The sequence below is a fragment of the Diabrotica undecimpunctata genome, chromosome 3 (genome assembly GCF_040954645.1).
Source record: "Diabrotica undecimpunctata isolate CICGRU chromosome 3, icDiaUnde3, whole genome shotgun sequence".
In the NCBI taxonomy this organism is placed as follows: domain Eukaryota; kingdom Metazoa; phylum Arthropoda; class Insecta; order Coleoptera; family Chrysomelidae; genus Diabrotica; species Diabrotica undecimpunctata.
Window position 1 is genome coordinate 50,565,961 of NC_092805.1, and position 15,947 is coordinate 50,581,907.

General features: G+C 34.9%; 2 protein-coding genes across 3 annotated transcripts in view; one reads left to right on the forward strand and one right to left on the reverse strand.

Annotated features, from left to right (window-relative positions):
* Positions 1 to 15,947, forward strand: part of LOC140436781 (V-type proton ATPase subunit G-like) — a 33,011-nt gene that overhangs the window by 10,900 nt on the left and 6,164 nt on the right. The window lies entirely within an intron of this gene.
* LOC140436780 (uncharacterized) lies at positions 13,083 to 15,219 on the reverse strand. 2 transcript variants are annotated; one of them, XM_072525866.1, is made up of 6 exons: positions 14,880 to 15,219; positions 14,439 to 14,671; positions 14,209 to 14,375; positions 13,929 to 14,159; positions 13,625 to 13,871; positions 13,083 to 13,556 (listed from the first exon to the last, which is right to left on the reverse strand). In XM_072525866.1, the coding sequence occupies exons 2-6, from the start codon at positions 14,669 to 14,671 to the stop codon at positions 13,550 to 13,552; spliced, it is 885 nt and encodes a 294-aa protein (XP_072381967.1). In that variant the 5' UTR covers positions 14,880 to 15,219; the 3' UTR covers positions 13,083 to 13,549. The 2 variants fall into 2 exon arrangements, with proteins under 2 accessions (XP_072381967.1, XP_072381968.1); XM_072525867.1 differs by lacking the exon at positions 14,880 to 15,219 and having other exon boundaries at positions 13,929 to 14,000; positions 14,052 to 14,159; positions 14,439 to 14,869.

Here is a 15,947-nt window from a genome sequence, read left to right on the forward strand (position 1 = left end):
ATATATATATATATATATATATATATATATATATAGACATATAAAAAAATTTAAATTCAAGTTTAAAAACACAGAGAAATTATCAATCTAATATCAACTGGTGGAATATGCAAGGGTGGAGAACCAAGTCAGACCAAGTCATGGCAGAAGTAAAGAAAATAAAATCAGATATTACGGTTCTTACCGAAACAAAGAAAAAAGGCCAAGGTAGTGAAGACATAGGAGGTTTTATACATATTTATAGTGGAGTAGAGAAAGACAAAAGAGCACAAGCAGGGGTATCAATATTGATAAAAAAAGACTTAAAAGGAAACCTGAAAAGCTCGGAGCTGATCAATGAGAGAATTATTAGAGTATCTATTACGTGGAAAGGGGCACGACCTCGAGATTATTGGAATATAAGCTCCGTCAGAAAATGCATCAAAAGCAGCTAAACAAATATTCTACGAAACTTTATCGGAACTCATTGAAAATATAAATAGCCGCAAAGAAATTGTGTTGTTGGGAGATTTTAACGCTTGGACAGGAACAAAAACAAATGACAAAGTCGTAGGAAAATATGGTGACGCTAAAACAAATGAAAATGGGGAACACTTAATCGAATTCTGTAAACAGCACTTTCTCAAAATCCTAAACGGATTCTACCAACATAAAAACATACATAAGTACACCTGGGTTCAACCAACGAGAAACACAAAGTCAATTATAGATTATGTCATCACAAAATAAGAAACACACATACAAGTTGAAGACATAAGAGTATTAAGAGGACCGGAGTGCGGAACTGACCACTATATGGTAAGATCAAAATGTTACCTACAGTATCGACCTCGGCTACTACATCAAAATGACAACCAACTAGCTCAATCAAAACCCCTGGAATCGAATCTACCTAAATACAATATTGATGTACTGCAAAACGACTCGACATCATTCTTATATAAGCTGCGACTCAGCCAAAAATTGGCAAACCTGATCTACTCCTCAGCCCAGAATACCTATAAAGAGATAATCAATAAAATCAATGAAGCAGCTTACGAAGCGCTCGGCACAATCCAAAAGAACAAAAAGAATACTCCATTATGGTGGACAAATGACATCGCCAATGCAGTACACAACAAGAAACAAGCATATCAAAAGTGGCTACAAACAAATGATCCAGATGATAGACGAACATATGCAAGATATATGAAAGTAAATGCGAAGAACTCAACAAATATATAGGGTCAACAAGATCAATAGAAGCATGGAAAACGGTAAAAAATCTGAGAACAAACAGAGAAGAAACGAGTAGAATAGATTTAATAAAAGAAAAATCTTGGATCGAACACTACTCACAACTTTTGACTGAAACAAGACCTCAATTCACGAACATCAGTACAACAACATATGAACTGGAATTTAGTGAAGACGATGAAATAACAGTACAGGAAGTCGAGAATGCAATACAAACTCTAAAAAATCGGAAGTCATGCGGACCACAAGGTATACCGAATGAATTATTAAAACATAGCCCACAAGTATTACGGGAATTACTGGCGTATGTCTTCACCTTAATCTATAATGGACACGACTTACCACCGGAGTGGACAAAAGCACATATTAACAACATCTACAAAAAAGAAGATAGAAAGAATTGTTTAAACTACAGGGGGCTAAGTGTCATAAACTCACTCTCAAGACTGTATGGAAAAATAATAAAAAACAAAATTGAAAAAGAGATGACAGATGTTGAAGAACAGAATGGCTTTCGTGCAGGCAGATCCTGTAATGACAGTATATTCTCTCTAAGACAAGTTGCCGAGAAAAGATTAGCCCACAACCTTTCAACTCATATAGTCTTTATAGATCTGACAAAGGCATACGATAGTGTACCACTTTCAATGCTTTAGGTAGCAATGGAAAAACAAGAAATAAGCAAAAAAAATATACAAGCTCTACAAAAATATGACGGCAAACATTAAAACTGGAAATAGATTAACTAGAGAAATTCCTATTAGTAAGGGCCTAAAGCAAGGCTGCTGCATAGCACCTACACTCTTCAAAATATATCTAAATGAGGCACTCTCAGTGTGGAGAAGAAAGTGCTGCAATATGGGCATCCCAATCGAAGATGATAGATTGTACACGATACACTTCGCTGACGACCAAGCCATTCTAGCTGAAGACGAGAGTGATGTAGGCTACATGCTTAGAAAACAATTAATCACAATTAATATACAAAAAACTGAGTACTTAGTTGTAGGAGAAAAACCAGAAAGCCTACAAATCGAAATGGGAACTATAAAACCAACAGAAAATTTTAAATACTTGGGAGTCCAAATAACATCAAAAGCAGGAAGTAGCGAAGAAATACACTCCAGGATTGGCCAAGCAAGATCAGCCACCAGACAGCTACACGGACTATTATGGAATAAAAAAATAACAAAAGAAAATGAAAGAAGAATCTATAAAACAATAATAGAAAGTATTGGGCTGTACGGCGCCGAACTTTGGGAAATAAACCAAAGAAACAAATCAAAAATTAAGGCCATGGAAATGAACTACTGGAGACGATGTTGCCAGCTCACTAGACTTGATAGGGTGAGAAACGAAGATATTCGGAGAGAAATGGAAATCGATCTAGACATAATAGACACAATCGAAGCCAAAAGACTTAACTGGTATGGACACCTTCAGAGAATGCCTAAAAATAGATGGCCAAAAAAAATAGAAGAATGGACTCCGCCAACTAGAAGAAAACGAGGTAGACCAAGACGATCCTGGAGAGACGATGTCGACGATGCAATGACCGCCAGAGATCTAACAACTGAAGATTGCTTCGACAGAAAACGTTGGAAATTAGGATGCGAGATGCGGCGCCAGCTGTAGAAGACTCGCTTGTTATATATTGTTATATAATATCAACTGGTAATGGCATTCTTCAGGATGATTATCTGAGCCCGTTGCTTTTCAACGTTATTATGGGTGAGATAATAAAGGAAGTGTCCAAAATGAGAGGATATAATATGGGAGATAAATATATTTGTCTTCTTTTTATGTAGACACGACTCTGTCTGTTTTTCAATGTGCCTCCAGTAAGTTGTAGTTCTATCGTTTTCGTGGTCTTCCTACTGATCGTATTCCTATTGGGAAACCACTCTACTCTTCTACTTCTTACCCAGTCCTTAATGTTCTCCACCTTGCATCTACGTCGTATATCTGTATTTCTAGTTTTGTCCCATAATGTTTTACCATCAAGTTTGCTAAGTGTTTTCATCTTTACTGTTTCTAGCATCCTTTTTATCCTCTATGTGTCAGGTCGTGTTATTGAAATTAACACTTAGAAAATGAATGATTACGGATGAATTATGGAAGAAAACACTTAGAAAAATTTATGATAAGACACTACGGGACATTTCTAGAAGTGCAGATATATGACGTATATACAAGGTGAAGAACAGCAAGAACTGTGTCAAGAACAAATTACAACAAATAGAGTAGTAAAGACGGCAAGAGACGATTCCCCAATAGGAAGACGGTCAGTAGGAAGACCACAAAACTCGACCAGACTCGACCAGAAACGACAAAAACAAAAAAAAATTGCTTGAAGCAATAGAAATAAAGATACTTCGGGGCATAGTTGGAAATATTATTCTAGACAAGGAATCAAGTGAAAACATAAGGAATGCATGTGATGTAGACAATATTAACGGTTGGGGCTTCTTAACACTGAGATTAGTCCAATCTCTGATAATCCTCAGTAAAGATTTATTCTTTCTTTCCAAGCCTTTTCTTCCCTCTACTCTTTCTTTCACGATGACGTGAACGGTTGGGGATAAACAGGAAAAAGAATAGAATGAACATATTAGCAGAGTGCAATAAACATGAATGGTAAGAATTGGTGGAGATCCATCTGTAACGATACGGAGCTGAGTTAAGTATAGGTCGACCTCGAAAAAGGTTAGGTAACAATCTGAACATTGATGCGGTGAATGAAGTTTAAATAGGCAATTTGCCTAGAATAAAGAAGGAAAAAGAAGAAATATTATTTGTTCACTAGATGTTTTAAATAAATTTTGTTGTTAACTATTTTTTAAGTTTATAAGGATTATAATAGAAACTAATATTTTCCAATACCACTTCCAATTTCCACTTTAAAAATTTTTCTCATTTTACGATTTCCAAAATGGACGTCGAATTTTCAATTGAAATTTTGGTTAATTCCCATAAAGGATACTAAATTACATTAAAATATCACAAGAAAAATAGTTTTAAAATAACCTTTAGCATAACCCTGTATTGTTTACCAAGACTATATACTATTGCAAATTTGACCATTTAACTTATTTATGAGTATGCACCAATTTTGAACACTGTGAAGGATAAAGTAATTTTTCGTAACAACGTTATATACGACTGTCGTCTTAATTAGTTCTGATCTCAGATAATATAATCCGTTATATACTTATTATATAAGAGCGGATATATTACATGTTAAACTAGATCCGATTTGGATAAGTCGTAGATAAAAACTACGGTAGACAAAGAAAATAATGATTTTTTTCTTCTTTGTTCTTGTTCCGTCGGTAGATCATTATTAATTTGTATCTGTCATCTGATTTCACTCTAGTTTAAGATTATTTATTCGTTTCTTCCATCTACCGATCTGTCTCAACCTGTATGAGTATAATATACGGCTTGCCGTTCGAATGCACGTCAATAGACACTGAAAAATAAAAATATCCCGTTTTAGTTGTAGACACTTTTGATCTAATAATTTAAATGAACTCTTTAACACTACCTACGCTTTAACATTTTTTTTTGTTCAGTTTGAGAATTATTTCGGAATCTATATTGTGTTTATTTGAAACTGCTCCAACCATAAGGATTATTAGCAATGGTCGATTTTACATTATAATATAAATATAAAAAAAAAACAAAGAATACAATTAAATTTTGTTGATTAGTCCTGAGGAAACCAAAAGAAGTATGGTACGATTGTGGTCACTATGTTTACTTACTTATAACGTCTTCTATTGTTGTAGGTAACTGTTCATGTTGTCTTTCAAGTGCGTACAGCGGACAGTCCACTAATAAGTGATGTACTGTTAGATCACTATCACACAAAGGTTTGGGTTGCTTCTGTAGTAGGAAATCATGTGTGATCTTGGTGTGTCCTGATCGTAGTATGGAGATGATAACTTGATCTCTTCTTTTCATAGGTAGCCTCCATGGTAGGACAGTTTGTTTTATGGATATAAGGTTAGAATTTGAGACATCCCATGTTTCCTGCCATTTGTTCTTGCAAACATAGGATGGATAGATGAAATTTATTTATAAGAATTTTAAGATCTTCTAATAACTTACGTTTTGCAGACGATACAGTAATAATGACGGATAACAACAATGATTTACAGAACGTAATGTAACGCCTTAATGAACGCTGTCATGAGAACGGACTGAAGATAAATTTAAAGAAAACTAAATGCATGATCATGACTAAATCTGCACATGCAAATATCCAATTGACTATTGAAGATACTGCAATTGAGAGTTTTGAAGCGTGGACACTAAAACAAGTCCATCTGAATAAATTGGCCGCCTTTGAATTTTGGTGTTACAGAAGAATCCTACGAAAATCATGGATTCAAAGAATGTCAAACGTGGAAGTAACTAGAAAGATAGGAAATGAGGCGGAAATAATATTAACTATCAAAAGACGAAAACTTGAGTACTAAGGACGTGTGATGAGATGGTAAAAATACGCATTATTACAACTTATTATGCAAGGCAAAATCCGAGGAAAGCGAAATGTGGAAAGACGAAGAATATCCTGGCTTAAGAACTTAAGGGAATGGTTTGAATGCAGTAGTGCAGAACTTTATAGAGCGGCAGTCAACAGAGTCCGCATAGCCATGATGATTTCCAACCTTCGATAGAAGATGGAACTTAAAGAAGAAGAAATGGGTATGGGTCCCATTTAGGTTCCATTGAATAATAGAATTGAAAATAGTTTAATTAAAAAGTCTCCGGAGAGAAATCGCTAGGATCATCGGTACAAATATTACTTAAAATTTGTTTTGTAATTTTGTTTTTAATTCTAAAACAACGGGATTTAAGATATCTTGGACCTAACATGGGATGTATTTTCTTTAGAAAGTCTATCAATCCCTCGATATCCTCCGAGTAAGTTCTGGCGACTCTGAGAAGATCTGAAGAACCATGCGCATTTTCAAAGAAGTCAATAAATTCTTCGTCTGTTAAGTATCCATCGTTGGAGATTTCTTTGAAAATTGACTGGTACATTTGGTAAGATCTTCTAATTGGTTTCTGTTGTATTTTTGTTAAGTTTTTGGTTTTTGGCTTCATGGCTTCGGTTCAACGAAGGCATTCTCGTTATCCCTTATTGTTATATGGGTGGTTATTTATACTTAGGTGGTTTATCAAGGAGGCAATTTGGTTTTTGTAAAGGGAAAAGCACGATTGATGCAATCATGAGTGTACTCGAAGCATTGCGCAACAGAGGGGATGAACATCGCTGGGCGGCTCTGCTGTTGTTTGATGTTAAGAATGCATTCAATACGTTGCAGTGGAACGAGGTAATGAAGGCAATGGAGGAGAGAGAATGTCCTGGTTACCTGATGAATGTGGTGGCGGAGTATCTATCCGAGAGAAGGATTATAGTGGAAAAGGGCACGATCGTGGACGTGACGGCCGGGGTACCCCAGGGATCTGTCTTGGGCCCGACGCTATGGAATCTGGCATATGACGGGGTTATGCACTGTGAATACGGAGAGGGTACAACCCCTTTCGCATTCGCGGATGACCTCGCTGTACTGGTAGTGGCTCGGGATGAGCCAGATCTCAAATACCGGGTTAGAAACGCAGGCGGCGTCGTAAAGAAATGGATGACGCAGCACGGACTGAAACTTGCGACAGAGAAAACCGAAGCCATCATTCTGAAGGGGACAAGGAATAGGCAAAATATTGAATTAAAATGTGCGGGAGCATGTCTAACGCCTAAGAAACATGTAAAGTATCTAGGAGTGACATTGCACCAGAATGGAAAATGGGGAGAGCACGTGCGGGAGGTGGTCCGGAAGGCTGCGAATAGTACGGCTGCGTTGGGGAGGGTGATGCCGAACATTGGAGGACCCAAATCCGAAAGGAGGAGGGTCTTACACGGTGTTGTACAATCGATCGTCCTCTACGCGGCACCAGTCTGGAGCGACGCCGTAGAGATAACTGCCTGTAGGAGTCTCATGACACGAGTAGACAGAACAAGTCTGTTGCGAGTGGCATGCGCCTACAGGGCTGTGTCTGCGGCAGCCTTATGGATCATCACTGGATGTGTTCCGTTGCATGTTTTGGCGGTGGAAAGAAAAGAGCTTTATGAGAGAAGAGGTCCAAACCTTACTGTGGCCGAGAAAAGACAGGAAAGGGAAAGGTCAGTTGAAAGATGGCAAGAAGAATGGAACAACACGGACAAGCCTACCTCTATAGGATCGGAAAGGCTGATACAGATGAATGCCTATACTGTGGATACTCGGACACTGTGACACATACGATGTTAGATTGCAGCAGATGGATAGTGGAAAGGAACAGAATGGAGAGAGAGACAGGTGTGAATTTTGTTACAGTGAGAGAAATGATTGAGAGAATGATTGAAAATAAATTAGTTTGGACTAACATACACAGCTATATCCGTGCAGTGATCAAGAAAAAGGAAGAGGAAGAAAGACTGCTAAACCAACGCTAAAGGTAAGAGTGAATGATGTTGAAAGGTGAAGCTAGAAAAGTGGGTCACACTGTGTGAGTTGGAATGCGTGAGTCAGACTGTGGGGAAGGAGGAAATGCCCATCTGGAAATAATGCCGAACTAGGAGCGATGAGTGTCTTCTACGCGCTACCTGGAACGAGACAGGGAACCTCCTTGCTGATGAATAGAGTGTGGATGTGTATGAATGGAGAATGAATGAATAAAGGTAGTGATTCGGAAGTGATGCCGGCCTTACAGCGGCCATTCCGCTTCCGGATCGCTGGATGACAGAGGAGGGTCTGGTTTAGCAGGTAGGAGTTCGGCGTAGACTCGGCGACGAGAGGAACTATCGCTGGGAGTACGAAGAACGAATCCTGCACTAAAGTTAGTCAGGCGGCGCCCTGGACTGAGATGTCTTTTGAAGATTCCAGACCCCCCCTCTATAAAGACAAAAAAAAAAAAAATTCTCGTTATCCCTTATTGGGGGGGATATCATTTCAGATACATTGGGTTTATGGTATTGGGATGAGGATGTATGCTGATCTAAGTATCCATTTGAGTCTCATTGGCTAGGTCGCAGTTTATCGGAGTATGCATATTTGATTGAGAGGTAATGAGTTTTCTAGACGTTTCAGCCTTAATAAGAGAGGATTGTGTAGAGGAATTTATCGACAAAGGAGCTGATTGTTGTACTGTAGTTTCAATCACAGTAGGAGAGGATTGTGTAGAAGATATTGTCGAAAGGGGAGCTGATTGGTGTACTTCCTGTAGAGAGTTTAGACGAACAGTATTTTGGATGTTGTTTGAAGGAGTCTGATTATTTTTATTGGGACACTGAGATGCAAAATGTCCTTGCTGCTTTCATAAATAGCAAGATTGCTTTTCGATGGAAAAGAAAATTTGATAGTTGTTATCCTCATGGTTAATTAACATAGAATCGGGTTATTTTGTCTAAATTAGTTGGCGCTATAAAAGTGTGTCGTCGAAAACTCAAGATATGCTTGAATGCTGGATTTGAAGTCCCTATCCTGAGAAAGTCAATTGGAGTTTTATACCAAGTTTTTCAGTTGATCTTCTATAATGCTGTGCGGAATACTTGGACATTTGTTGGAAATAATCAATCGTCCATTTGTTATTAGTCTTCGGGCTTGAATACGTTCTTCGGGCTAGAAATTCATCGACTGTATGTTCACTGGTAAATAAGATACAAATACCATCGTTTATGATTTTACAAATAGAATGTATTTTTCTGGGATCCACTTTACAAGTTACTGCATTAAGGTAAATTGCAATATTAGTATTTGGGAGTAAGTGAAGTAGAATTGCTTGTGTTTTGTTTGGGAATTTATTTGTAGGTTGATTAAGAGCTGTAGAATATAATTTTGATGGTTGGTTTACAAGTAGATTGCCAGAACTTTCCATGGTGGAAGATCCCGCTGTTGAATCCATTTCTATGTTTGGTCTAAGTAACCTGAATAAGGCCCTGGTGCTTATAATGGATCATTACCGGAAGGACTGGTGATTAACCTCACGCCAAATCGGTGAAATGGTCGTTTACCCTTGATTTGTTATAGATGAAACAGAAAAATCAAAGTTACAGATTTTAGTCCAGAAGAAGTAACACTTTTACACTGCACCTTTGTTTAAATTTTAGATATAAACGAAATTCAACATTTGAAACAAAAAAATTCCTTATTTTGTCCAAACTAACAAGCTAATATTAAATATCAATTATCGCTAATTGCTGATATGTTTACTGCTCGGAGGTTCGAATGAGAATGAATCTATATTTGTTTTTGGTTCTTTTAGGATTTCATGTATTTGGTCTTTTAGCATTGGGCAAAATCATATGAGTTAACTATCTCTTTTACGAAGTAAAGAAATAAAAAATTTTCACCATGGCTTCCTCTCAGTTAACAAACATCTTAACTAGTTGCTAATTCTTATTCTACATCCCCAATTCTTTGCGAAACGTATTTCTTAAGGTACTTCTTAGTGTGGTAGTGGACTTCTTTCCTCGGGGAATTTTAGTCTAGTGATTATTCATTCGGCTCTTTCTCGAGTGTATGTTTCATTTTATTTATATTTTCATTTCTTGAGTAGGACTTCTTTGTTAATAGAAACCTTTCATGTACTTTCCTAGAATTTCGCATTGCTGATGGTATGAGTTTGCCAACTCTGACGAATCACGAAGGCAACGTTTATAAAAAATTGGTTAAAAAAAGGTTGTATTTTATATGTAATTAATTTTTCTAAATAATAATATTTAAATATTTTTCATCATCAAAATATTTTTTCTATATAGAAATTTTTGGTTTTTGGATTTGGTTATTTTTGTAATAGTACCTGATATATGTTGCGACAAAATAAAAATAGATGTTGGTAACACAATAAATACACCTTTTTAAAAAAATATTTTGCGACTTAGTTCAAAGCTTTCATACTTTTTCCCCTTAGCTATTCTTTTTTATTTTTATTTTAAATATCTTACATTCATTCTTCCAAGCAAGTGGTACTGTGGTGGAAAAATAAAAGCTAGTGTAGGTATGGCTAAGGCCCATATTTATAGTCGATGCTCAAGTATCGGTCGATGCTTGAGGTCGACCTTGAATGAAATTTGTGTTCTATAAACCGTTCTCAAGTACGAAATCGAGCTTGAGTACGCAGAAATGACAGCTCGTACTCAAGCATCGGATCGACCTGCCTTGAGCACGGGATCCTAACCTAACTTTTGTTGTTTATATTTGTTAAATTTGTTTTCCGATTCGCTTCCAATATATTTTTTTTGTTTTTCTCATTACAATAAAAAATGTATGACGAAGTTGAAGAATTTTTAGAGTTTATTGATCATATTGAAGAAGGAAATCAGCCGGAACGTATACCAAAACGATATATTCGTGATATGGAAACTCCCATGGAGTTTTACCGCGATGTTGAATTTCGTCAACGGTATCGTTTCAACAAAGATACCGTTGCAGATACCATTCTGCCTCTGGTATTTGAAGGTCTACGAAAAGCAGACAATCGTGGTTTACCAATACCTCCAATATTACAATTGTTAATTTGTTTAAGATTTTATGCTACATCTAATTTTCAGGTTGTATCTGGTGATTTGCGGGGTATTAGTCAATCGACAATAAGCAACACCATTAAAAAGGTATCAATATTAATAGCTCAACGTTTAAATGATTTTGTAGGGTTTCCCCATACTGGACAAGGATTTAGGAGGAATATAACAAGTTTTTATGAGGTTGCCTATTTTCCAAATGTTTCTGGGTGTATTGATTGCACCCACATCAAGATATCTAATCCAGGTGGTAATAATGGGGAAGTATTTCGTAATAGAAAAGGCTTTTTTTCATTAAATGTGCAGGTATAGATTGATCTTTCTTATCCAGGCCCTCATTATATAAATAAATTGCAGGTTGTTTCAGGTCCTAGAAGAGAGATTATGGATATTGTTGTTCGACATCCCGGATCAAGTCATGACAGCTTGATATTTGATCGAAGTGCATTACGAGTTAGAATGGAAAGAGGTGAAATTCCAGGATTATTAATAGGTGACAGTGGATATGCATGCAGACACTATCTACTTACTCCAGTATTACAGCCAGGTATTTATTGATAATTGGCTAAAAAATAGGTTATTTGATGGATATCTCTTTTTAGGTAATGATCAAGAAAATAGGTATAATAGTGCACATATAAGAACAAGAAATGTTGTTGAAAGGCTATTTGGAACCTGGAAAAGACGGTTTCCTTGTCTTCAACGAGGTCTACAAACTAAATTAAATACATCTCTTGCAATAATATGTGCTACAGCAGTACTTTATAATATAGGTTTACAAGAAAATAATAATGATGATGATGATTTTGTAGAAAATATTGATGTGCCAGTAAATAGAAATGTTAATGATGTGGAACGAGGTTTAAATTTTAGGAGACATTTTATTCACCAATATTTTGCATAAGAATTAAAATACATTATTGAATACTTATCTTATTATAGGTAGATATATGTTAGCATCATCATTAGCTTGATAACACTTTTTATTCATGATTTGTTCTTTTAATTTTTAAAATTTCAATATTTAATTGTATTCCTTATATCTAACCTTTGTTCAATTGGCATTTGTTTGTTTAGTTTGAGAATACATTATTGAATACTTGCATTATGTTAGCTGTAGTATGTTTTATCTTATTTCTCAAAATATCAGCATCATTATAATTAGCTTGATTACACTTTTTGTTCATGATTTGTTCTTCCAATTTTTTATTTTTAAAATTTCAATAGTTTATTTCATTGCTTCCTTATACACAAGCTTTTTTCAATTGGCATTTGTTTAGTTTGATAATACATTATTGAATATTTGTATTATGTTAGATGTAGTATGTTTTATCTTATTTCTGAAAATGTCAGAATGATTATCATTAGCTTGATTACACGTTTTGTTCATGATTTATTTTTCCAATTTTTTATTTTTAAAATTTCAATATTTTATTTTATTTCTTATATCTAATCTTTGTTCAGTTCAATTCAAAGTTGTTTATTTTGAGAATACATTATTGAATACTTATATTATGTTAAATATAGTATGTTTTTGTGTTATTTATAAAAATGTATTTTTTTATGTTTTAATTTAAAATAAATGAGGGTTTTTCACTCACTATGCTCAGACAACTTAAGCAAAGTATGTCTTTACTGAGTACAAGGAGTTTCCCTCCTTTTAATTAAGTGTTTATTCCTTTCATAAAACCTTTCCTTACCAAATAAAAATTATACAAATTTAGAATATTAATATTCTTTATTTAAAAAATTATACAGTTATAATAATTAAATACAATATAAAATAGATTATTTTATTTTATAGCTTCATCAGGAGTAAACTGTAAACAATTAGAACATTACAAATATATATATATATATATATATATATATATATATATATATATATATATATATATATATATATATATGTATATATACATGTATATATTGCAGTGGCAGCAATTTACTAAAAATTATGCAAACTCAGTATTTTAATAATTTTCAGTAAACAACATAAAAATATGATCTATGTAGCAATCAATACTTAAAAAAACTGAAAGAGAAACATACATAATCTAAAAACAAAAGACTATACAACAAATAAAAAGGTAAAACCATATCTTACCAGCTGAAATTAAAATATTAAGAACCTTAAATCTACATTAAATACTATCTAGAAATAAAATAAACAGGAAGGAGAATAGAAAGAAAATAACCATGATTTTACAACACAAAGTATATTTTTTTTTAAATTTTTTTTCGTCTTTATAGAGGGGGGGTCTGAAATCTTCAAAAGACATCTCAGTCCAGTGCGCCGCCTGACTGACCTTAGTGCAGGATTCATTCTTCGTAGTCCCGGCGATAGTTCCCGAGGTACTTTAAAACGCCCTCTCGTCGCTGATTCTACGTCAAATGCCTACCTGCTAAAACAGACCCTCCTCTGACATTCAGTGCTCCGAAAGTGAAAAGGCCACTGTAAGACTGAGTTAACACTATCTTCAGTTGGGAATAAGCCACAATGTTTATTTATATGTTATAGTTACTGATGTTTTGATGTCTATGACCAGATATTGTTACCAAAAATACAAAATTGTGATTTATTTTCTGAAAATAAATCACAATTTTGTATCTATGATAACAGCCCTCTGGTCATATAGATTGAAAAAAATCAGTAAATAAAATATGTAAATAAATATATTGTGGCTTATTCCTAACATTCTCTCTAAAAATGCAGAGTACCCAACAAAGGAAAAAGATCTTCTAGCGCCTGAAAATATACAATTCATTATAGCCAAATTCTAGTAACAAGTCAAACATGATAAAATCTATAATTACCCTTTTTTATAGTCTATTAACTTCAATGAAGCTAATTCAGCTTCATCAGTAGCTCTCTGCCTCTCCTTCTCAGCTGCTTCTCTTAAGGCTTTTGCCCTCAGCATATCTTCTTCCAAAATCTTCATTTTCATCCTGTGAATCTCGTCTTGCTGTCTGATGGTATCCCTCATTTTCTTGGACCGTTGTTTATTTTCAGACAATATTTGTGGTATAGCACCCAGTGCCCTACTAGAAGTAGGAGTGTTTGCTAAAATTGATATTATTGTTAAGTACATATGGCTTTAACTACATTTAAAACACTTACCACTTTGAAGCACATCATCATCATCCTCTTCTGTATGAACAGCAGGTGTCACACTACAAGTATTACCTGAAACTATTATTAAGTGTACAGGAAGACTGCTCAAAATTATTACATCATACTTACATAACAAGTCCATTTCTTTGAACTCTGTAGTGGGAAAGAAGTGAGGGGGGTCAGAGGCTACTGATGGTCCTGCTATTGAGCTTCCTAGCTGGTTGAACTGTTTTTGGCCTACAATTATACTATGAGTAAAGCACAGTTACAAATTTAGTACATTTACCTTTTTCAAAGACTGCTGTGCTATCAAAAGAACAGTCGATGCTGACGTCTATATTGGGACCAGCCTCTTCAACTAACTCCAGCACTGCATCACACTCTGGCTTCATCGGGGGACCACCACCTGTAGCTAACATGCTGTGACGCAGTGCTGTTGTTTCTTTGCGTTTCCTATGATAAAAAAATTATTGGTCAATACTTAAGCATTTGCTTAAACTAATAAAAGTATTCTACCTTTGTTTTAGGTTGTTCCACAATTTTCGAAGCTGGTCGCTGGTCCTGATGTTGTTGACCTCAGGCTGGCAGTTATAATTTCTTGTTATTAACTCCCAAGCCATCTTTTTCTCCATTGTCGAAGCACCGTCTGTCCTTTTATTCTCTACCACACCGTTTTCAGTTACCAGCTGGATTAGGAGAACTTTTTCCTTTGTTGAGTAAGGTGCATATTTCATGCCATTTCCACTCATCTAAAATTTAGATAACCAATTTATTTAGCGTACGGCTTATACAGACAATATAATTATAATGATTGTAACGCATTACACACATATAAATATATCCAAAAACAAATATACATGTAAGCATATATTGAACATCTAAAATTATGCCTCAGACACAGTAACAAAATGGAAATTAATTCTCTAGAATAAATATTTTTTATAATATATTACATACCTTAAAATAGTTAATCCAATATTAATTTCAAACGCAAAATATTAATACCAAACACAAAATTTCAGTAAGTATACTATACTATAAACCAACTTTGCGCGGGCTAAAGCATAAACTAAATTTGGCGCTAAAAGTTTAGTCACAATTATGATAAAATTGACAGAATCTTCTTTTTATTCGATATTTATTCGAAACTTACTTTTACTGTACTAATTTTTCGTGCTTGAGATCAACCTTGTACGAGAATACCCGAAGTATCGTTTATAGAACACAACAAATACTTGAGCATGACTTTGACGTAAGTTCGACTTGGCGGAGCACATGCTCAAGCACGGGCTTGAGTACCGACTATAAATACGGGGCTAAGACTTACTCCTCACGTGCCGTCTCGGTTTCGAAGTTTGGCTTTCATCATTCCTATTTGGATCTTGGGTACAGCTGCACGGAGTAGTTGATTGAAGTTATAATCAAACCACCCTCTTTGCGTTGTCCACGTCTCCACCCCATATAAAAGGATAGAATGAATATAATATTTAACTAGAAGTATTTTTAGTTATAAGCTCAAGTCTCGACTGATTGGTATTCTTTTTATATTCCTAAAGGTACTTCTCGCTTTCTTTATTCTTATTTCAATTTCCTTCATGTAGGGAAAACCCGGAAAAAGTGACCACTCTAGGGGAGTTTTTTTTTATTTATTTAAAAATAATTTTTTGAAACAAGATTACGCGTATATCTTACATATTAAGTTACATATCTATTGGTGTACTGAGTGGCCACTTTGCCTGTGATTGTTGTAATAAGTAGCAAATAGATTATATCAATATTAAAAATTTATTACAAAGTATTATTAGGGCCGCTAATATGGTGGTAAAAGTGGTATAGAGAAGACAAGACATTGTTAAATAAAAACATTAGTAAATTAAAAAAAATATATCATACCTGGGATCATAGCTACAAAATAAAAGATATTAATCAACTGATCTATTTGGTGATATATGGTTGAATGTTTAAATAAATGAACTTTAATCAAATAAAAGGCAGATATCAAGCACAGTTTTTTTATTAAATATT

Excerpts from the sequence above, each read along its gene's own strand:
- LOC140436780 (XM_072525866.1), bottom strand. The coding sequence starts at position 14,671 with ATGAGTGGAAATGGCATGAAATATGCACCTTACTCAACAAAGGAAAAA. Across the intron at positions 14,160-14,208 it reads CACAGCAGTCTTTGAAAAAG|GCCAAAAACAGTTCAACCAG; the intron begins GTAAATGTACTA and ends GTATAATTGTAG. Across the intron at positions 13,872-13,928 it reads TGATGATGTGCTTCAAAGTG|CAAACACTCCTACTTCTAGT; the intron begins GTAAGTGTTTTA and ends TATCAATTTTAG.